The sequence below is a fragment of the Drosophila erecta genome, unplaced genomic scaffold (assembly GCF_003286155.1).
Source record: "Drosophila erecta strain 14021-0224.00,06,07 unplaced genomic scaffold, DereRS2 tig00000092-arrow-pilon, whole genome shotgun sequence".
Classification (NCBI taxonomy): Eukaryota; Metazoa; Arthropoda; class Insecta; order Diptera; family Drosophilidae; genus Drosophila; species Drosophila erecta.
Window position 1 is genome coordinate 9,463,550 of NW_020825207.1, and position 23,204 is coordinate 9,486,753.

At 46.6% G+C, this 23,204-nt stretch overlaps 2 protein-coding genes across 4 annotated transcripts; one reads left to right on the forward strand and one right to left on the reverse strand.

Moving 5' to 3' along the window:
* Positions 1-1,620: 1,620 nt before the first annotated feature.
* Positions 1,621-12,904, reverse strand: LOC6548537 (ALK tyrosine kinase receptor). Its single transcript, XM_026979979.1, has 9 exons — positions 12,468-12,904; positions 6,636-7,705; positions 5,874-6,567; positions 5,316-5,808; positions 5,061-5,248; positions 4,817-4,994; positions 3,718-4,751; positions 3,453-3,660; positions 1,621-3,386 (listed from the first exon to the last, which is right to left on the reverse strand). Exons 2-9 carry the CDS (start codon positions 7,428-7,430, stop codon positions 1,871-1,873), a joined length of 5,106 nt encoding a protein of 1,701 aa, XP_026835780.1. The 5' UTR covers positions 7,431-7,705; positions 12,468-12,904; the 3' UTR covers positions 1,621-1,870.
* An 864-nt stretch (positions 12,905-13,768) lies between these two features.
* LOC6548536 (serine-enriched protein) lies at positions 13,769-23,139 on the forward strand. 3 transcript variants are annotated; one of them, XM_026979981.1, is made up of 10 exons: positions 13,769-14,343; positions 14,713-14,841; positions 15,954-16,133; positions 16,362-16,520; positions 16,910-16,948; positions 17,670-17,787; positions 17,846-18,177; positions 18,242-18,382; positions 18,582-18,632; positions 18,807-23,139. In XM_026979981.1, the coding sequence occupies exons 3-10, from the start codon at positions 15,963-15,965 to the stop codon at positions 21,714-21,716; spliced, it is 3,921 nt and encodes a 1,306-aa protein (XP_026835782.1). In that variant the 5' UTR covers positions 13,769-14,343; positions 14,713-14,841; positions 15,954-15,962; the 3' UTR covers positions 21,717-23,139. The 3 variants fall into 3 exon arrangements, with proteins under 3 accessions (XP_026835782.1, XP_026835781.1, XP_015011736.1); XM_026979980.1 differs by having other exon boundaries at positions 13,769-13,952; positions 18,582-20,042; XM_015156250.2 differs by lacking the exons at positions 16,910-16,948; positions 18,807-23,139 and having other exon boundaries at positions 13,779-14,343; positions 18,586-18,673.
* The last annotated feature ends 65 nt before the right edge of the window (positions 23,140-23,204 follow it).

Below are 23,204 nucleotides of genomic sequence, written 5' to 3' on the forward strand. Positions count from 1 at the left end.
GAGCTCAATATATGCAAAGTATAGCAATTTGAAAATGGCTTTTTGTATACAAAATAACATCGGCAAATTCAGTGTAAATCAGTGTAATTGCTACGGATAAAACAATAAAAACGAAAGTTCGGCTGAGTACACGTGTAAGACCTATGCAATTATAATTGTAATATACACGATTTTTGATTTTCGCGTATTCAGCATTTTAATTTACGGTTCGCTATAGTCGCACATACATATCGGATATATAAGTTGATTATACATATGTTTATATACGAGAATATGTTTGCGTGTATATAGATGTATGCGCATTTAACAGTAGACTTGTACATAAAGCAAAACATAGACATAACGTTTATCCTCTTATATATGTTACGGTATCATTATCTAAATATGTATATATTTATATTTATCGATTTGTTGTTTTAAACACACACTCAATTGTCTTAGATCTAATTATACATACATAAATGCATATGCATGTATACCTACCTCAATGTATAGTAAATTAAATGTGGCTCTTGCGAGCCTCGTTCTTGTATAATTTATTTACTTCTGCTTGGTTAAATATTATGTTGTCGCCTCACTTGTATATCGTTAATATATCTTTATAAAAATTATATAATTTAAAGCTTGTTTGTTACGTTCCAACTAAATTTACATAATTTCGAATTCCGATCAACACCTGATAAAAAAGAGCATTAATGATGATGAACAAATACAGGGCTGTGCTGAAAGAATATTGTACAACATTTTAAGCAACTCAAGTCGAGCTGAAAGTCGTTGCGTCACCTTTGTTTTGTTAATGCTAGTTTTTGTTTTTCAAACATACAACTGAATTTTCATAAAAATCACCCTGTAAATTGTAGTTTTTCTTTAATCGCTTTACACGCTACGGTTTTTTCATTTATTTGCCTTAATTCTAATCAAATACATACAATATACGTAATTCGCTACGACGGAAGCTTGTTATTTACACTAAATGTAATTTGTTCGGAGTAAACAATACAGGAATCGAGAATCCTAAATTAAAAAAATATCCTATGTTAAAAACATATGTGTTGGCATATCTGCTTGACTACATTTGTGGTATTATTGCGAACTTTAAATGAGCAGCTTTGACACTTTGAACTACTTTGAGTTGGCATCTTGGTTCCCGATTCTGGACTGCGTATTAAAAATAAGCTAACGTTTCGCACTTTCATTTTTACTTTAGGAATATTGTTTGGCATTTCAGTCATCAGCTTAAAACGTTAACTAAGGGTATGGTAACTAAAGGTAAAAAAAAGGTTAATTTAAATCAAAGGTAATTGTAAAACTTAGATACAATTAATATATACAACCTCTCACAAAATGTTCTGTAACCTCCTTTAAATGTTTTCGTTTCTTTCCGTGCAAAACTAATATTTGGTAAAAAACTAAACTATATATTCCAACTAAGTTTACGTGTTAGTTGCAGTTTTTTTTTTGTTTTGTAGTCCGACGTTGGTTTTTCATTCTACGCAATACAAATTTAAGATTAAAATACAATACAATTTTTTGAGAAGTTCTCACTCGTTTTTGTTATCTCAATTTTCTGTTTTTTCTCTTTGTGATTCGAGAGTAAAATTATTTGATGCGCCAGTGGGGCGCCAGCAAATTGTGATTGCTCCAACACAAGACGAATTTCTGGGGGTCGCGAAGTCTTCTAAAATCAGTAGTATTACCCGGAAGTTCAGATTTGACTAACACCGCATGGCATCTTATAAAGATTTTAGAAATATTTATAAAATATGCGTTACGGCTTTCTTCTCTTTTGAAATCCAAATGATTTGGAAATTTATATTCTTGATCTTGGATGTATAATCCTGATTTTAAAGTACCGAACTTTCGAGTGCGTTTAACAACTGATTTCGGAATGATTGTTGTTGTCCTTGTACCGCTCCGCGTAGCCCTGAATGGTGAATGGTGAATCGGCACCACCCGATCCCGTCGAGACGTCCCCGTTCATCACCGTTCCATTGCCCACCACCCCATTGACGACCTTGCCCTCGACTTCGTTTTTCACCTGAACATTGGCATACGACTGCTTAGTACTTCCGTTGGGCAAGCTCTTGGTCAGTGCCGAGGGATCCAACGTGATGCCATCCAGCTGGGAGGCAAAGGACAGCGGTGGCTGGATGGTGGTTGGTGTGGGCTGTGGTGTGTCCAAGCTGATCAGTTTGGCCTCCGCGCCGCCGGCCAATGGAACATCGTGGCCACTTCCGGCCACTGGTGGCTCCACCTTGGAGTTCGGTAGTATAAAGGACGTCTCCCAGCAATCTCCGTTGGCCGTTGCGAGATTCTCCACCGGCCTTGGATGTGGTGCGGCGGGAGAGGTGACCGCCGGCGGAGTGCAGGAGCTTATCTGCTGGCGTTGCGATTCCGGGACGTAGCCCGAACCACTGGCCACCGATGGATTGTTGCTGCCGCCGGGTGGCAAAGGTACCAGGTAGTCCGGCACCGCCAAACAGAACTCCTCGCCATTGGGCGGCCGGATGACTGTGTCGTCCCTTTCGGAGGCTGTGGGTCCCAGAATATTGGGCAGCGGAGCGTTCATTATGCTGGCATCCTGGGTGCAAGCGGTCAAGTGCTCCAGCAAGGTAATGAATGTGGGCCGATCCTCGGGCGTGGGATTCCAGCAGTCGGCCATCACCTTGTATATGGAGACGGGACACTCGGTGGGCGATCCCAATCGACCGCCACGCACCACTAGCTCCATTACCTGGGTGTTATGCTGGCCGGGATATGGCGAACGGCCCAGACTGAAGACTTCCCACAGGAGAATGCCAAAGGACCAGACATCTGTCTTTGAAGTGAATATGCCATCGAGGAAGGCTTCCGGCGGCATCCATTTGATGGGTAGCATAGCCTTGCCTCCCTTGCGATAGTAGTCCGATCTGTAGATATCCCGGGACATGCCGAAATCGGCGATTTTCACAACACGACCAGGACCCTTACTGCTCAGCAGACAGTTCCTGGCGGCGATGTCCCGATGGATGAAGCGCTTACTCTCCATGTAGCGACATCCTTTGGCCACGTCTAGGGCGCAGAAAAGCAGGTCCTTCATGGTCAAGAGGGAAGGCCGCTCTGGGGTATTCCTGTTCTCTCTCAGGAACTTCTGTAGATCCCCGCCAGCAAGCAGTTCCAGGACTATGTAATACGGCTGACGGTCAAAGCAGACGCCTATCAGATGTACCATGTTCGGGTGATTAAACTTGGCCATTATGGCCGCCTCCTTCAGGAAATCCTCCTCCTTTTCCCGCTTGGGATCTTCCCGCAGTGTTTTCACTGCCACGCCCATTTCCACCGCATCTCCGTCCCGATGGCGATATAATGCCATATACACCTCTCCAAAAGCACCTTTACCCAGAGCACTGAAAATGATTGAAAGGCAGCAGATGTAGATGACATTAAGTTATGTATTAGATTAAGTTACTCACTTGACCAATTGGAGGCTATCGCGTGCCACCTGGGGCAAACTGTTGACATCGATGTGGCCATTGAGAATGCCATCGCATCCATAGTTGGGGTTAAAGTTGTTCAGATTGGAGTCGTCGATATTGTTGCGCAAACGGGTAAGTTGAAGGTCCTGCTCCACGAGCATCTTGTGGCGCTTCTTCGATTGCTTCTTCCGTTGGTAGCGATTATCTGATGTAAAGCAGTAATTAATGCCGATTAATAAAACGCAAGTTATTGAATACTTACACAGCATAAAGATAAGCGCTCCTATGCAGATGAAGAGTACGGCAAGGGAGATCATTAGGATGGAAACGAGGTACTGGAAGGAGGACTTGCCCGCCTCCTCGCGGATCTCGCAGGCGGTGTGATTGTCCCGTTTTAAGCTCCAGCCATCCGGGCAGATGCACCGCACCTTCGATCGGAACTCATCCAAAGCCACGCACCTGTAGTCGCACCCACAGCCCTCGATAGCCGGAATAATGATGATGGCGCCTGGCCCACTGCTGGCTCCGGCATGTATTTCACTAATTTCCCGTAGACTTCGACTGGGACTGATGTACGAACTTCCTCCCTCGCCATTCGACTCGGTTAGGTAGACATCTCCTCCAGCGTAGCCGCCACCGCCTCCGCCAGTGTTGCAGCCACCTCCGCCACCGCCAAATCCTCCCTGGCCATGTCTGTGAACGGAGGTTCCATTGTCCGCCAGTTCCACATAACAGGAGTGGCCACCTCGACCGCCCTGGAGAAGGGCAGCTCCGTAGGTGGGACTCAGGGCTTGATCCTCTTTAGCTCGCCATCCTCCGCCTGGACCAGCTGTCTTCTTGTTCAAGGGCTCTCCGTTGATCTGTCCACTTTCTGGCGCCTGAAGGGGCTTCGCCTTTTGGCCATGTTGGAAATCCTCGTCTATGTACTGCCCTATTCCAAGACCTCCTCCACCGCCAGCTACCAAAAGTGGCACTGCCTCGTTTTTGGCTTGATTGAGGAGGAACACGTAGGAGCCACCACCACCGCCGCCGGCACCATTTTCGATATAGATATTCTTGACCATATCCTGCTTGGAACGGAAGCTATATTGGGCTAAATCCAGGTCGTGATCAGTGCCGCAACCAGCTTCCTTTAGAACTCCCATGGACTTGATGCAGGCGTTCTCGCCCTGCTGTCCCACGAGGAAATACAGCTCCTCATGCTTGTGAAGCTCCAGAATAGCCACAGCCACAGATCCGCGAGAGCTGCCAACGCCCCCCGAACCCAGACCTCCACTGGCGCCTTTGGCAATGATTCTGGAAAGGATTGCGATACATTAGCTGGAGCATAGATGTGCTGCAAGACAAAGAGATATGCTTACGTGTAGTGTCCTTCGTGGGGAACCTTCCACTTCTGCATGCCCTTGTAGCTGCTCTGGTCCTCCACCACATGGACCTCCCGAAGGACATGCGTTTTATTTTGCTCCTTATAGGCAGCTTCGCATTGCGCCTGGGAAGGACCTATCATGCCACGAGTGTCGCAGCTGGTTAATTCAAGATCTGAAAAGAGTGGTGCACATTTCATGTTGGATTTGTCATTAATTCGTCTCTAACGCCTCAACTTACAGTTTGTGTATTCAAAGTCTTTATAGGTTGGACTCTTTAGATTCTGTCGGACATCCCAGTAGTTGTAGCCACCTAACTGATCTTCTGGGATATTGAGCCCAAAACATTCGGGACTAAGTGAAAAATCGTCCACGGCCACATCCGAGTAGATTCTCATGCCCATGCGAGCTTCGAACTGAAGATAGTATCTAAAGAAGTTTGACAATTAAATGGATTAGTTTTTCTCCAGAAAATTACTTTGATTAAAACACTTACTTGGACGTAATGTTAGGCAGTACATAGTCCCCCCTTAGCCATTCGCTGCCCTGGTTTTTGGTGCTCCACCAGAGTGTGGTGGTGATGTTCTCCTTTTCCTTCATCTCCACCACGGACAGATTGATACTGCCCGGATTCTTGCCGAATTGGTGGATGAAAAACCTCACAACACACGAGTTACGATAGGCAGAGTCCGGGTTTCCGTGCACCGATGGCGGCGGATTGAAGGTCTTGCTAACCATGATCGCATTGCTGGCAAATCCAATAATCGAGTTCTTTTCCGAGTTGTTCATATGTTGATTCATATTGACCAGCATATAGTATCCACTGGTGTTGTTCTGCAAGTGCTGCATTGTGTGATCCCCATCCGGTCCGGTATCGTGGGTGGGAGACGATCCCGTGTGCCGCGACCAGGTGAGCGTTGTCTTTCCCGAATCCCGCCAACCGCACCAGTCCTCCTCGAAGTCACAACGACCGCCATAGGGTATTTTATCTGAAGCAGATTCAAGCATTGACTTTAATATACATTTTCATGTTGCCCTAATCGTTTTTACTCACCACATGACTGCTGCTCGTCCTCCGCCTCATCACAGTCCCTAGTGATGTCGCAGATTCGGGGCAAATGGATGCACACGGGCACCTTGCTGGCGGTGCACTTGACCTGCGAGGTGCTGCACTTCTCCGACTTTGTACCCTCGGGGAAGCAGTTCACCATGCGCAGGTTGTCCAGTGCCACATGACCCTTCTGACCCACTCTCAGATCGGGAACCACTTCGAAAACGATGCGGAAATCGCGCGAAACGCGACCCAGGCGATATACCTTTCTGGTCCATTGGCGCACATTATCGCCCAGAATCTCGGCCGGCACCCAGCTGCTCTCCGCCGTGTGGAGTGGTTCCACCACCACCCGCGAAAGTCCGTGACTCATGTCGCTCTGGTGCATGTAGACCTCCAAAAAGCACTTCTCCATCGTGGTGCTGAATTCCGGCGAGGTTAGATTCAGGGGTCTTGAGGACGGGTTCACGCGGGCGTACAGGAAGTGGCCGTTGGCATCGTCGATACTATCGGCTGCAGGTCCTGGCAGTAGGCCTGTGAGATTCCTCTTCGACAATTCCGTGCCAGTTATTACTTGGAAACCATCCGAATAGTTCCCCCAGGTCCAGCTGCACGCGGTCTCGAAGTTGCACTTTACGCCCAGTTCGTACTCGTACTCTGATGAGGGTGTGGCATCCGTGTGGGGAGCATATGTGTTCTAAAGATCAAAAAGAAAGCATTGATTAGTACGATTCATAAATTATAGATACCCTTCAAACAACTCACCGCATTTGGGGATGTATCCCGTATGCGATCCTTGATTTCCTGGAGGGGATCCGCCGACGAAGGCTGTGGATCTCCTTCAAAGTTTCCGTGCGTTACCCCGCCAGCAGGTTCATCCGCCTGGTTGAGGGCTTTCTTTAGCTTGTATAGCTCGCTGATGGAGTTCTTCCGGTTTGACCGCTTGGGCTGGTCGTCCACCCCGGCATACAGAGGGGGGAACCTTGTGGAGTAGGGTCCTCCCAGGGGACCGGCTGTCATGGCGGCCATTCCACTGGGCTGCCTCAGCTGGTCGTATAAGGCTCCGTAGCGATCCGCAGATCCAATGCCCTGACCCAGCCCATCGATTCGGCCAATGGAAGAGGTGGCGGAGTACGAGGGATACCCGGCACCTCCGCCGGAAATACCTCCGCCCGGACCACCAACCGAGGGATTCATAAGCTCCTTTCGAAGGGATTCCATGCCGCGCCGTCCGCCGTTTCCGCTGCCGGGGCGCTGAGCCATCTGAGCCAGTCGCCGTTTGTTATCCCTTCGCGATCCTGGGGGTGCCGCCTCGTAGTCCTCGTACTGTGTGGCCACCGGCAGAGTGGGTTGTGGCAGGGGCAAAGGCTGCTCATGGAGCCTGCCATTACGCAGTTGCTTTCCCCCGGATGCACCTGGCCAGCTGTTGAAACTCGGATGCTGGGACATCGGCAGGGAGCTGAAGGTGTGGTTCATGATCAGCGGTCGCTGGGTGAACGAGGGATTCACCAGGAGGGACAGGATGGCCAGCACCACCACCAGCTGCCTGAGCTGTGGCATATTTGAAGCCACTCCTTTTAAACGACTTTTCAACGGAAGTAGGATGAAGAATTCTTTCCGAGAAATCCCTTTAAAAGTATGATTCGTTTGTATGGTATGATATTCCGTTGCTTAACTCCTCGATAAAGACTGCGACCACTTGGCGCATTTGAAGTTCTTCAAGTGCAGACAGCTCATTGCTAAAGCCCTTCACCCAAAGGTGGGTATTTCCTTCTGCTTCCTAATTAATTGCCGCCTCTGTCGTGATTCTGTCGATAAAACGTGAAATTTGTTAACTAAAATACGCGATTAATCAACCCTAATTGACTTTTGACTTTTAAGTAGAGATAAAGCAGCCCACGTAATGACATTTCATAATGCACGGGGTTTTAGGATTCGGCCAACCCACACATCCACATGCGTGCTCTTTCAAAGGACAAGCATACGAAGCCCTCGTCCTGGCGACGGATCAATGAAAGTGCTGCCCCCTGCAGGCAAACATTTTGACAATTGAAGCCCAAGGCCCTAAAATCCAATAGGGAAGCCTCCAAGAGAAAATGTGTTTTTCGTGGAAAAGCGAATTTTCCTTCTGGGTAAAAGGAACCAATCGATGGCAGGCCCCCTGATTACCTGGCGAAATTTGAAGTATATGCAATCAGTTGGCATAAGTGCACAAGCCGATTGTGGTATTCAATTAACTTTGCTCTAGTTGGCTTTCTAATACATTTTGCGTGTATTGTGCGACTTGATTTTGCCAAAGTGCTTGATTGTATGTGATTTGTCATTGGAAGCGGCGTAGTACTTAAACCAAAGTATAATATATTTGATTTATATGTTACAAATATTATTACTTATTTCACTGGCTGAATAAAATTGTTGTATCACTTGACTTGCTTGTTTGGACAATATTTTCAACTGTTAGATTCATTTTATCCGAATGATTGCATTACAGATAGCTTCTGCGTTATTATAATATTGCCAGCGGCCTGATTTCAAATTTCTCTACATCCATATACTTTCAATTGCCTGAACCTACATAACAAAAATTATTTTCTAAGAATTATTTCTGTTTCTGAGCGAATCAATCTCGCTGTATAGGCCCAGGTATTTTCATCTGCTCAAGGGGCGTCATACAAAATCACTTTTAACATTTCGCTTTTCCACAAACACACTGGTATTTTGCCACATTTTCTTTTCGGGATTTATTTCGCTGCCGAACGACTACTGCATTTATTTTATTTGATGTTGTAGCTTACATTTTTCTTTCTAATTTCTTTTGAATATTAGACTTATAAGTAGAGAAGCAAGAAAAGGGAAAACAGAGATGTAAGTGTGTAAGAGAGTGGGAGAGAGAGAGAGAGAAAAGGAAAGGAGGAGATGTAAGAAAGTGATATTGTTGTGACTAGCCTTTCTCTATTTCGCATTTTCTATTATTTTGGCTAAGGGAAGACCCGAGAAATAACGAAAATATATATTCCATATTGGGAAAGCGAAAAAGTCGGGAAATTTTCCACACAAATAAAAAAGAAAGTTTCTTGGTATGTGTGTGTGTAACTTCATAGTACGCAAAGTATGCAATACAAAATGGCTGTCGCGAAAACAACAACAAAACAGAATTGTAAATACACACACTCACACACACACACTCACGCTCAAAGAGAGCTAAAAACACGCCTCGTAAAAAGCAAAAAAAAGCGAAATGGTAATGTAGCGAGAACTCGATGGTTTCCAGCCCCCATCCCCTCTCTTTGGAGAATTGCAGCGAGTGCAGAAAACGGAAACGCAACTGAAGCTGAAAGTCCTGCGAGTAACGGTAAGCGGGAAAGCGGTAAGCCAACTAGCTGAAACTACACATGAATGCAAAAGGACCTTCCTCCCGCCGCCGCCACAGTTGCAACAGGAAGCCAACTCGAGTTGAGGCAAAAGTTCAAGACACGGACAAGTGGCAGAGTTACGAGGGTTACGATGCTGAGCGAAGCCCACTCGAAAACTAGATTTTGCGCGAATTTTTTATCTGGAGCATAATTGGGAACCCACCAACTGGACATACATATGTACCTATTATAAAGATCAAGTTCAAACTGTAGAGTGGGCAAAAAGCGTTCATTAATTTCTAGTTCTACCTACAATAGTATAAAATGCTGATTTAAATTGTATTTACTTGTATCTAATCTTGAAACAATCTTTCAATTCAGGCAAAAATTCGTAGTGCCAGGATGCTTTACTAGTTCCATATTTTGATTTTAATATAAATATATGAATAATTTGGAAATGGTATCTATAAGAATAATAGCAAGTAAAAAGTGGCAAAATTTCTTGAAAGCTTGTTTAAAGGTATTTCTTTAACTTTAATATTATACTTTTGTGTAAACTTTGTATTCCAGTTTTGAGAATTACAATTATTTATACATAAAAAACTACAAGACTTGTGTATAAGACACAATTACTCGAACACAGTGGTCAATTAACAGATATTAATTGATTCTAGTCAAGGAAATATAAAAAATGTTATTTAGCTCTCAACCGAAGTTTTCTATAATAATAATAAGAAAATTGATCGGAGGCCACAATATTTTAGAAGAATTTCGAAGTGAAGCAACAAAAGAGCGCAAGCACATGGACAGTATCCGTGGTCTGTATTTCGTATTTTGCAGATACACACACATTGCCGCCATAGGAGCAGGGCCACCGACAACAACAACAACAACTACATTAGAAGGAGCGAGTGGGGGCTGCGTCAACGCCGCAAATATTGCGCTGCCCGCTGTGCCCGACTCCAGTTTAGATGGCTATGGTGGCAAGGATTTGCCAGGATGCGAGACGCAGCCTCGGTATCGTTGACTGCGCAGGATACACACACACATAGGGCACTCTTCGCTACTAATGGCGCAGACAAATTGTTTTGCGTATCTCACAGATACAGAGCAGCCGAGGCGCACAAAAGATACTACACAAAAAAACACACCACACACACACACGCGCATTCAAGCTTGGAAGTAACGAAATTTTTCCTGCAGCTCAACAAATTTTTCATTCGGTTTTTCACTGCTCATCATTATTTCAAATTTAAAGCAATGTTTTCGCATCTCAGTTTCGAATATGTAATCGCTTTTACCATTACGCACTGATTTGTGGCTTTTCCGAAATTTTCTAAATTCTGCTTCTCTTAAATTATGTATCGTTCTGGGATAAATATGGTTTTTATTTGAAGAAAATGAAGTTTTCAGCTAAACTTTTCACGTTTCCTTTTCTTTTTCATTTGCTGCTGCTTGCATTTGCTCTATTTTATAGTATTAACTTTTCTGGCACTGTTGTTGGTGGTACTACATATATTGTTTTTCTTCAGATTTATCTACTTTTTTTTTGGGTATATCTTGTTATTTTTTGGAGGCCGTCTATCCGCGTTTCTGAGGGATACTTGCGCGCACGACGCTCGGCAAACGAAGACTGAAATGTGGGGAAATTCGTTAAAGCCCGGCCAGCATCCTAGGCATCGGCATCGGCATCTCGCGTCGGTGGCTAAACGAATATCCTGCGCCTGAAATCGAGCCACAGGATACACGAGCGCACAATCACAGATGCATTTGGAAATTGAGGAAATTTCTTCTCCGACTCGCTGGATTTTCCACAGAGCTCACTCGTTCTCCCCGTGTTTCAGCCAGCGAAAGCTGTTGCTGTTTCTGTTTCTGATTGCATGTGAAAGTGAGAAAAGCGGAATGGAAGGGAAATGGGGGGATGGGGGGTTGGCTGCGACAGTGGCGCACTCTGGCGGTCGGCATAAGCCGGGAAATTAATGCAAACTACTGGAAATTGAATTTAGCTCCATCAGCCGCTGCAGTGGCGAAAACCCCCCGTTTCGAGGGGAGCCGATGGGCCTGCTTGTGCGTCAGTTTCAGTCGTAGCTGCGTTTCCTCTTTCAATTTGCAGTGCATTAAGGACCCCATCCTGCGCCTCCTGCGTCCTTTCGTCCGGCGATGTAATATCACCTAATCAGAGTCACGGATGCGACACAAATGCATTTATCTTGGTCTTGTTTCGCCCCTCGGAGATGGTGACGTGTTAGCTTATAAGCCGGACACTTGTAATTTAAGTAAGCCTGGTCTTAACGCAAGGTGCGTTTGCCTCGACACCAACAGGTGCCATTGGCAAGGCTTTAAAGGCCAGACTCGCACTTCGCGGGAAAATAATTGAATTTTCTGCTTTCCAATGGTAATTTGTAAATGAAATCATGATACATGCATGATAAAAGGTCAAATGGATGTTCGCTAAAAATTAAAATGTATACAAGGGGTTTGTTTTGAATGCATAATCGATGCTTGAAAGAAGTTAATATCAAAAAAGAAATTCCAATAATAATTTTTTCAGTTATACTATCCTACTGAGCCTTATTTCTTAGAAAATTTCGCTGGTACAAAACGCTATTTTCTTTTACAGAAATATAATTTTTATTTGGCATCAACAACATCAATTAATGACGACAACAAACGGAAATGGGCAACACAGACGTAGCGACAAGTAAGCGAAAATTAATATAGAATCGCGCAGATAAGAGTGTGTACATATGTACATACGTGCGATGCTATATCTGTAGAACACGCTAATATATGCAGATATATTTATAAGTGCCGTCGGCAGCTGTAGAAAATCGCAGACAACAAAAAGCAATCGAAAGCAGAGCGAAGAAAAACGGGCATGATCAGAAGAAAAACTCAGCATCCACTTTGACAACTACGAGCGTGTCGAATTTTATATTTAGTCCCAATACGGCGGTACGAAGTCTTTAATTCAACTAATTCAAATATACAAATATCTTCAACTAAATATTATTCCTTCAAAAGCTCCGCCGAGCTTTTTTTTCTATTATTTTTGAAAATATAATTGCCTTTCTTTGATGTTTTGCTTATTTCGCCAAAGCAAACGGTCCCGTAAAATGTTTAGAGATGCGCAAATTGGCACATAAAGTATTCAGTATACGCAGTTCGCATCTAGCAGATGCACTTCAACATAGTGCATATATAATTATAAATAGATATTTAATTTTATAGGGGTAAAACTCACGCAGTTAGTCGACGGCGAAACGTGTGCCCGGCACGTGTCGCGGCTGAAGAAAGAGTTTATCCAACTATTTATACACTTGCTTCTCAATTATATTCACTTAAAGCCGCGCACACGAGCGTGTATCTTGCAGATGCCACGGCTTTCGCTTTCAGTTTCTCGACTACGCGAACGAGAATCTATCTCGTGGATATCTCTTTAGTTCCTGTGGTGCAACATCCGCTGGGCGACTGAGAAATGCGACTGTTCGAGTTCGATGAATACTGAACACTGAACACTGACTACTGACAAGAGCTGTGGCCCAGCAGGCGGCTGAGATCGGCCAGAAGCTAAAGGCCGATGCGGAGGCGTCGACCGAAGAACTGGCGACCCGAACTGAGTCCATCTCATCTGGCGACTGCTGTACGAGATACTCGCACTTGTATCTGCTGGTGCGTTCTTCGTGTGTATTTCTTCTCACGGCTGCCGCATCCTTGGGTTCGTGTTTGTTTATTTGTTTTCGTCGCGACGTGTCAAGTGGTAATGCAATTGGAATTGACTTGTGCGTTTCACCAATCGCCGCGGGGATGTGGCGTCACGGCCTGGACATTGTGCAGCCTTTGTCCTGACCCCTGACCTCCGGCTGGCCTACCTGCTGCTGCTTCTGCTGCTGCCGCTCGAGGTGGCTAGTCCGATCAGCCGGTAGATTTATGTGCGCTGTGCCGCAGGGGGAGATATTTTTAGCCGGCACTGCGACTGCTTCTTTTCGCTTGGGGTAGCTGCGAAAGTAATTAATGATTCTGCGGCTGAAGCTGCAATCTCTGAAGCAAAACGGAAGTTCGAAAAACGGAGCTCTGAAGATCACAGTGGGGCAAATCAGTGGAGAAAAGGCACAAGTTGAGGTCGAATGTACAGCCGAATGACTTTCGCTTTTCAAAGTTTTTAAATTCACAGCTTGCCGTCAAAAGGGAGGCGTTCTTGCGTTCAAGAGAATGCTGAAGAAATCAAAAAAGGACCCAAGGAATTCGAAAGTATTGCCGTATTCCTTGGATCTTCTGTGCGGTTCGTGGCCTTTTTTTCAAGTGCCTCGCGGGTTGCCACCGCACACCGAAATCCGAGGCCCTGGTCGACTGGCGGCCAACGGCGGTCCAAGGAGCGCATGTCAAGTGGTTCGATAACCCAACTGTCAACTGTCAGAGGGTAACTGTCATCCGTTGGGCTTGGGCATTGTTTATGTTTGGCGGCGCCTGCGCATCGGCGGGATAAACACGCGATGATGCAAACAAGTGGCTGTGGGCCACGTTGCGCTGGCCAGGAATGGGGTGGTCTGGGAACTGGAGGCCACCACCGTCGTGGCGGATCGATGGCCGTGAGACATGCGCAGGAGCTGCGGGCTCGAAAAGGACTCCTCCTCAGAGGTAGACACGAATATTTTGGCCAGAACGCATCTGTGCCTCGTGCAAAACGGTTCATTTCTCGTCCAGCAAAACGCTTCTGCTTTCTGTGTGGGTGTGTGAGTGTGCGTGTTGGCCGAATGCCTGAGTAGAGAAAAATCAAATTATTGCTATCGGCCCTCAGCTTCAGCTTCAGTTTCAGCTTCAGCACAGCACTTTGTTTTTTGCGATTAGAAGTGTTTACGGCCTGCGGCAAATCCAATTGCCTTTTTGGACAGTCGTTTGTGTGACTGCACGGACGAGTGATTGTGCTCGGTGTTGCTTCTGTTGCCTTGGTTGTGCCACCAATACATACACGCAGATAACACACAAGCACACATCATACACAGACACACACACACACAGCGCAATCCTTGGAGAAAAGTGAAAGTGAGACGCCCCAGCGACCCGGAAATCGGACAGCTTGGTATTTTTCGCATTTGGCGCACAACTTGGCTGGGAAAAAAGTTAGTGGAAAACCCTCAGCTGCAAAGTTTCAACCATTTTCCACACGTTAACCGAAATCCAATCAAATTGTACCCCCTCGCTCGACCTTCTCTTTTACTCTCTCTCTGATTTATGCGTGGCATATACAACATTTTCGTATTCCCTTCTTACTTTTATTGGCACACATTATACACAGCACAATTTTTGTATCCAAAAGCCCCGCGCCCTTCGTCTTTTTAACCTTCAGTTCCTGGCATGCTGTAAATTGTACTGTGAACACGAGAACTTTTCGTAATCTTTTATCATACACTTTTGTAAATAATTTTGAATTGTCTTGGCAAGCGATTTGTTATTCCATTTTCTTAATTTACTCAATTTTGGAATTGCAGTCGAAATGATTTAATATTTAGCTAGCATAGCTAGCTAGCTGATAACAAAACTGTATGTGTAACATTCAACTTTAAAAATTTTAATATCTGTGGGAAGAGGTGCCAGAATCTGAATTCACCCCGCAACAGGTAAGTTGTCAATGTGGGTGAGTTATACGAGTATGAATAGAAAACTTTCCAAGCCGTTTTATTTGATCGATATTTGTTAATGAGAGAACAGGTAAATTAATCTTTGCTTCGGGAAAACTTTGACCCGAACCAAACTTTTCCAATTTTCAATGCATGCCCTCATCGCCGTTTCACGTATAGTTGCCCCAAAGTATGCAGCGAATTTCTGCATTGTCTAGAGTCCGCCCAACCACCAGCCACCCACCAACCACCAACCACCACCCACCACCCCACCCACCCATCGCCCGCAGCAAGGCTGCTGCCACGCCCACTCGCTGTTCTTTGTTGTTGTTTTGTGCGTAGTTGATTGCGACAGGACCTTGTCTGCTGGCACTTGAGGTTGCCTTTTTACCTTTAGCCCGTTCCTTTGCCGACTTTATGGTAATTGTAATTTAGTTGTGTTCCAGCCATGTTCAAGGACACAATCTGTGACAGAGGCTGTGCGGTTTCCTTGCGAGGTCTTATAGGCGCTTACGGGCTCTATATGTTTTTTTTTTGCCTTGCTCCAAGGGGGAGGTGGAAAACATTGGCGTGGAGCTGACGTGCCTGGGGGCATCAGACTGTGTGGGGCTTAAAGTTGAAGTGAATTACAATTTAATTACTGGCGCTCTGAACGGCTCAGTGCTAGAAAATATTTATAGATATTTCAATTACGCGTAGATTGGCTTAGAAAGTAAGCTCGGCGGGGTAGTAAAATCCTTAAGATTGTTTAAAGATACTTTTATGCCGTATGCGTTAAACTTGAAATAATTTAAAGTCTAAAACAGCTGCGAGTGAAGATAAAATTATACTTTCGAACTTTTTTAAAGGTATTAAATGTAGTTGCCGACTAACTAAAAATTGCACATTTTTTCAATAGCTTTGTAGTTAAAGATCCAGAATCTTGTTTGCATAAAGGAAATAGTAGGAAAAGGACGTCCAGCCTTGAAACAGATGAATGCATGAACTAACTCTTTTGACGTTCTCCTTATTTCGAAAATTACAAGATAGTTGTATCTTACAAACGAGCTAAATACAGCTGATGGATGCCTTCAATATTATTATTATTTATAAACAACTGTACGTGATTGCAGTAAACCCAGATGCCCGAGGCATTGATTCTACCCGGCATGGCTGACGCAGAGCCGGACCTCTCGACTTTCGAGAACAAGACGGGGTTGGCGGAGGACATGAAGTTCCTGGCCTCCATGCCCGAGCTGTGTGACGTAACCTTCCTGGTGGGCGATACCCGCGAACCCGTCTGCGCCGTCAAGGTTTGTGCTATGTACTGCCCATGTTCTATTGTGCACCATCATCCTTTGGGTCCAGAAATCAGGTCACTGCGTAATCGCCGCACTGGCCGCCTAAATAATTGAGCCCTTTGAGTTACGCAGCATGCGTTTCTTCCTATATATAATTCCTGGTGCTATATAATTTGTTCTAATTTACTACAAAATTAAATGGAAATTTTTAGAAAGTCTAATAGATTTTTTCCTGCCCAGGCCGTGTTGGCATCCCGATCCCGAGTGTTCGCCAAAATGCTATACGCTGCCCCCTCGCCCCAGCGGAAGAGGGAAACCTCCACCAAGGAGAACAAGCTGCGCCTCTTCCTGAAACGCTCCTCGGAGCCCCTGCTCAATCTGCAGAATGCCGCACAACAGGTTCGTATTCGCAGATGTGTTCTATATTCATCCATAATCGATTACCCAGCGGGGGGATTACCTACGTACGTATGTATGTATGTATGTACGTGTGTATGTGGTGTGTGTGAGTGCCGGTGTGATTTTGCATTTTGCCGTGTGGGTCTGCATCATTGGGGTTATTTTCGTATCCACCATCTCAGTTCCCTTGAGTTCAGTTCAGCCCAGTTTTGTTTGGTTCGGTATCATTTTTTCGAATTGTTTCCATCCTCTTTTATGTGTAAATACGTCGTGAGCCAGCAAAAGCCATTTAACTGATATCAATGTTCTCGTGCCGTTTCTGTTGTGACAACCACCATTCCTCATCGTACTCGTCCTCGTTACCCCGCAACCCATATCCGTAATCATAGAGAACCGGTTATACCCAACAATTAGCTCCGATACCCGAGGTAACCAAGCATCAAATACTACCTCTGTGCGTGTATGTGTATCTGTATCTGTAGTCGCTGTCGCTGTAACTCTAATGTAACTGTGTGGGTGTCGTAATTGATGGATGTCCTTTTGATGTCCTTGCAGAGAGTAGCAGAGTAATCCTAACGTAGTAAAAAGAATACAAGCATACACTGCTGATGCTCTAAGCGAGTAACGACCTAACAGTTAATATAGTTAAAACAAAGAAGATAATTTCATGAATATATCTGCAAGGATATTTAGAACTTCGGTCCTTCGAAGGTAGTCCCACTTTCGTATAAAATGCATTTCCTTTGTAATTGGCTTAATGTAGATGTGTTGCTTCCAATCATTTGATTTCTCTTTAAACAAAGGAATGGTATGCCCAGAATGGCTGGGGTGGTTTATAAACTAGTTGTGCTATTTTCTGAGATTTTCCCAACTAATCCTCGCTTCATTTCTAAGTTCTTGTGCGCTGAACCTCTGTTGAATTTTCGTTCTCCTATGCAAGTCCTCAAAATCGTTCTGAAACCTAACTTCTTTTAAAATGCTACCAGACTTTGAGCTATATTACCTATAAAAATCTAACTATCTGAATTAGTTAACCACAATTGGAATGGTTATAAGTTATGTACTTTGCACCTGTTGTTGTTATGTTCACCGCTAGCTTCTTCAACTTTGTACTACTCACTTACCAATGCTGACCTACTGTGAATTTAGCCCTCAGGTCAGCAGCATCAGACGCTAATCATCGAGGAGTTTGAACCCGACGTGTTCCGTCAACTGATCGAGTATATTCACACGGGCTGCGTGACCCTGCAGCCTCGCACTCTGCTGGGTAAATTGTTAGATTAGTTGTAAATATATCTGCACTGAAGAGACTCCCTCTTTTTAAGGTGTCATGAATGCCGCCGATTACTATGGCCTGGAGGAACTGCGTCGCGCCTGTGCGGGATTCGTGCAGTGCTGCATCAACGTGGATACCGTGTGCGCCCTGTTGGCCTCGGCCGAGCGGTATATCCAGTACAAGTGCACCAAGACCTTGGTGCAAAAGGTGCTGGAGTTCGTGGATGAGCATGGTACTGAGGTGCTGAACCTGGGCAGCTTCACGCTGCTGCCACAGCACGTGGTTCGCCTGATCCTGGCCAGGGAGGAGCTGCGGGCCGACGAATTCACCAAATTCCAAGCGGCTCTGATGTGGAGCAAGAAGTATTATGACAACAATCCGGTAAGGGTTCTAAAGCGAGTGAGCTTTGAAGAGATTTCTATTGAAAAGTTTGCTCCCCCGGCAGAACATCGACATTAAGGAGATCCTGGGCACGTTCTGCGAGTACATCCAGTTCCATAAGATTCCGGCCAACGTGCTGATGCGGGAGATCCATCCGCTGAACCTCGTTCCTTATGCCATCATCATGAACGCGCTGGCTTACCAGGTGGGTTGCATTGTGCTTCTAGATTGCTTTGCGCTGCTTCCTTGGTGTTTAACTCAGTCACTCACGCCATCATCTGTCCATCTATCTGTCCGCCCATCTTTCTCTCCGTCCATCCATCCAACCATCCGCCGCCACCCATGCGCTCCATTCCGTCCATCCATCCTGTTGTCCCCTTTATGTCTGATTCTACACATTGCAGGCAGACCCAGAAAGCATCGACCCCGGAAAGCTGTCTCCCAACTCTAGCCGAGTGAGGCGTGCGCGTCAGAACCAGGGTCGCTCGATGTCGGTCCAGAGCTCCCTAGATCCGTACGGATCGAACACCACACTCAGTTCCAGCGGCAGCAGCGACCCGACGAGTGGTCCGCACCACAGCAACTAACATAAGTTGAACGGCCCCTCCTCCTCCTCGTCGTCCCAGCAGCCACACCACCGCCACCGTCACCACCACCAGTCGCTGCCCAAGATCCGGAAAGCCAAGTCGCAGTCCTTCCGCACGCGACGCAGTCCCTCGGAGCGGCGAAGTCCCAACAATGCACCCAATCTAACTCTGAATACCTCATTGACCTCCGGGAATGGAGACAAGAAGCGCAGCCCCTTGACGCCGAAGAGTCCGGTCGTGCCAGTGCCGGAGTCCAAAAGTCCGGGCAGCAGTTCCCAAAAGACGCCCACCTCGCTTTCGCGCCAGGGAACTCTCCGCGCTTCAAGTCGCCGGAAGAATAGCGGACAGCTCTCCATATCGCTGGGCACCCAGGGCAGACGAAGTCCTGTCGGTCTCAACGACCGCAGTCCCCAAGGGCGCCGGAGTCCGCTCTTCCCAAGCAGCGGCTTAAGGTCACCAAATGATCCGATGACTAGTCCCACAGTTAGGAGTCCTACTGGAGAGCCCCGTAGAAGTAGCCCCACTTTCAGTGTGCACACCCAGGAACGTCGTTCGCCTTTGGGAGCAGTGGCTCCCACAGACTTTGGCTGCCAATTTGGAGTTCCGGGCACCCGCAGGAGCCCTACATCCACGGTCCACGTGCAGGACATGGCCACCGAACCGGAAGATGCGGGTTTCGTTGGCCTCAAGCGGCCCTCAATAAGCCTCTTCACACCCATATATTTCGCCAGCGAGAAGCGTTCGCCCATGGGCCCGATACCGCCGATAACCGTCTCCAATCCCGCCGAGACTTACAAGAGTGCGGAACGGGAACGGGAGCGGGAGGCGGCGGAGGCCGCTGCCCGGGAAAGGGAAAAGGAGAAGGAAAAGGAGGCCGCCCAGCCGCAGGAGAAGAAGAGCGTGATGCGTGAGATTCTGGCGTTTGTGAGGAAGCCCTCTAAGCATCTGAGTAGCCGAACCAACCGCTTTGCAAATGCCTTCACACGAGCGGAGTCCGGATCCTCCGGTGGCCCGCTGATCCGGCAGAGCACCTTCTCAGCCAGTCCAGCGGCGTCGTCTACGGCCGCCAAGAGTGCTGTCCAAAAGCAAATGTCCGAGGTGGGTTTTGAGCCGAAGATATCACAGAAGTTCACCCACTACGCCAAGATGTCTCTGAGGCTCAGGAGGTCGACGAAACGCGACGAGGAGGAAAAGGAGAAGGAGAAGCAGAAGCAGAGTTCAGCTTCCGGATCCAAGAGACCCAGTGCGGACTTAAGTCAGGCCAACGCGGAGCAACAGGTAGGTGTATCGGCGGACGAACTGCCCTTCGAGCTGGCCAATGTCCACTTCGAGAAGGTAGGTGAGTCCTATATCAAGCATGAGAGGCTCCGTGAGTTGCAAGAACCCGAGGCCGTAAAGGAAGAGGACGCCGAAAAGGATGCGGAAGCGGAGACGGAGGTGGAACAAACCGATGCAGCCATGGCCCAGTTTGTGGAGGAGGTCACCAACTCCCTCAAAGTGGTTGCCCTCAACGGCGAAGGCGGAACAGCCGCAGTGCATCACTTCACCCGTCGATCGGAGAGCCGGGAACCCATAGAGCCGCGAATCAGCGAGGAACGGGAATCAGATTCCAATGACCTAATGATACCCGATGACATGCGCGCCGAGCTGGTAGAGATCTTGAAAGCCTATCCCCCAGAACCAGTTTATGTGAATCTGCAGGCACTGCGGCGGGAGACCGAAGATGCGGATCTGGCCATCGCCCAAGCTGAAGCCGCAGCTTTGGCGGCGGCCGAGCCCGCTAAGAAGCCGCTCCAGTGTCCTACCATCGAGTTTGAGCCGCCGTCGCGCCGCTCTTCCTTCGATCCGCCTCGCTCCCCATTTCTGGAGCAGCTCCGCAGTCCCGGTGTGGATACGGAAACCGATCTCATAAACCTGCAGCGCCTGGATTCCGGGGGTGACAGCTTCGAGCTGGTGGAGAGCAAGTGGAGCAAGTCCAGTCGCGGGGAGTCCAGTTTCGATTGTCCCTACTCGTCCAGGGATACCAGCTTTGATGTTTCCATCTCGCGGTACCAATCCACTAGCTACGAGGACCAGACCTCAAGCTTTGAGATTGTTGATACCGACGAACGAGGCCAGGGCAGAAGGGCCGTGGATCTGAGGAAGAGCTCCATTGAGCTGGTGGATGCGGAGACGTTCCAAAGATCCGGCTCCTCCTGCGGAGGCCGCAAGTCCTCGCTGGAGACCCACTTTGACTACACACCCACCGAGGGCGGTGGTCGATCGCCCAGCCTTCCGTTTCCGGCGATGAGCAAGAAACAGCGCACGGAGAACTTCCGCCAGCTGCACGTCTCCCAATTCAGTGCCTTCTCCCGGGCACGCAGTCCGTTGTCTCAGCAGACTTCCTCGAACTATAGCTCCAGGGATAGCTACGACTCCAGTGGGTCATATCCCCACGGCTATGGCTATCCCCCGGAACCCCAGAGAAGTCCATACGGGGATCCCAGTCGTAAGCACTTCCCCCTCACTGTCCGCCAAAAGGGCGAGGAGGAGAGAGAGGTGCGCACCTTCCTCTGCACCGATCAGAGATGCGCCTCCATCTTCGAGCCGCGACCCAGTTCCGTGCTCACCCAGCAGCTGTCCACCGGGTCCATGTCCACCCCATCGGGCTATACGAATGGAACGCCCAGAGTTCCTGGCGCCGCTCCGGTCGGACCTGTTCCACTGCCCCACCCCGGCGCCCCGCTCTCCTCCTGCGGCTTCTCCAGCGGCAGTGAATTCGAGCCACCGTCCCCGAGACGAGCGGCCAGTGCCTCGCCCAAGCACACCTTCACCTTCCGAATCGTGATGAAGAAGGTGGACAGCTCGCCGGAGGCATTGTGCCCAGAAAGGCATCGCTCGAGGATTATAGATCGTTACAGGAGGCGCGACAGTCGCCGGAAGCGCATCCATGATGCGGGCAAGAGCTTCTAGGGGCAAAGGGAAGTGGTAGTAGTGAAAGCCAGTGATGGGTTATTACCTAGATAGAAAGCAAGGCCAAAGGAGTGGCATATACTTAGAGAACATAATGTGCTGGAAATAAACTGCACGTACATTTAATTAACTGATCAAATTAACTCTCAAACTCAGCAATAACTGCCTTTTACATACTGATGTATTAGTACGTTATTCCAAAAATACGCAATATTTGTACCATTAAGGAGATATATCAAATCAAATATATAAATCAACAGCTGCAAATCTAAAGCCATTTATAGGTAAACACTATACATATTTTAATGTTCAATAAGCATTAAATAGTCCTGCATAAGAATCTCAGTAATTCGATATCGAGTACCTGTAATTGCATATATTTTACGTAGTAATATTACAGTTGTATATATATACTGCATACAGGTTTTCTACTATATATGTGCATAATATTTTTTGCTTAGTTAGTCCATCGCCTCCCATCACTGGTACCAAACAAAGCAAACCTCAAAAGCATTGGCGGCAATCTACTAATATCAGTACGATATGCATATATTTTTGACAATCTCGGTGTTGAATCTATGTAGGTCATAATCGCAATGTCTTAGGGTTAAGGGTGTCACCGAACAAAAGGCGTTTGGTAATCAAACTTTATAAAATGGTTCTGGTTTTTAGGCCGTTTCAAAAGCTCTACCAAAGGCGCTCCCTTCGGGACACCGAAGTCGGTTAATCCAGACCCCGTAACTCCGGTGGTCTGGTATTTATGATCTCTGCTAATTTGTGAAGCAACCCTCGTTCGATCCGTGGTCGCAAACTAATCGATTGCCTTGGCAGCCAATGAAATATTGATGAAGTCAAATGTATATTCTAAATCATTAACAAACTTATGCGCAACAATAATTCCTCCCACGATTTACCTGACTACTATTTAAACAACAATAGATCAAAAGTTTATATGTATACATGTGCATAAGAGTTCACACTTTGATGTTGTAATTAATGTGGAAACCGAAATCAGAAAGATATAATGTTCTAAGTATTTGTGCATTTTTACGTGGTTCCTGTTATATAGCTATAATTATATGCGTCAGCAAACGCGAGTATTACAAATTTTTGATGGCATAACATAATCAATATACATTGTACGATTCTAAATAACCTAAGATGATTAATATCTAAATGTAACCGAACTGCGCTGCTATTGCAAAAGATGAGACGAGATGTTCTAGATAGCTCCTAAGACTAAGATCAAAGCAAAATTATACGCATCTGGGTGTGCGTATGTTTGTATATTAAAGCTGGACTTGGGGCCGTACTTAAATCTTAAAATTTAGGAAAAGCATTAGCTTTTGTGCCGCGCAAAGAGTGCAAAGAGCAAACATTGTATTACTAAATTAATATTTATTGTTAAAACTTTGAGCAACATTTTTGGACTCTGTGTTTGTTAGTCAAATAGAATAGCCCTGAGTAAATCCTAAACTTAAGCAGAGT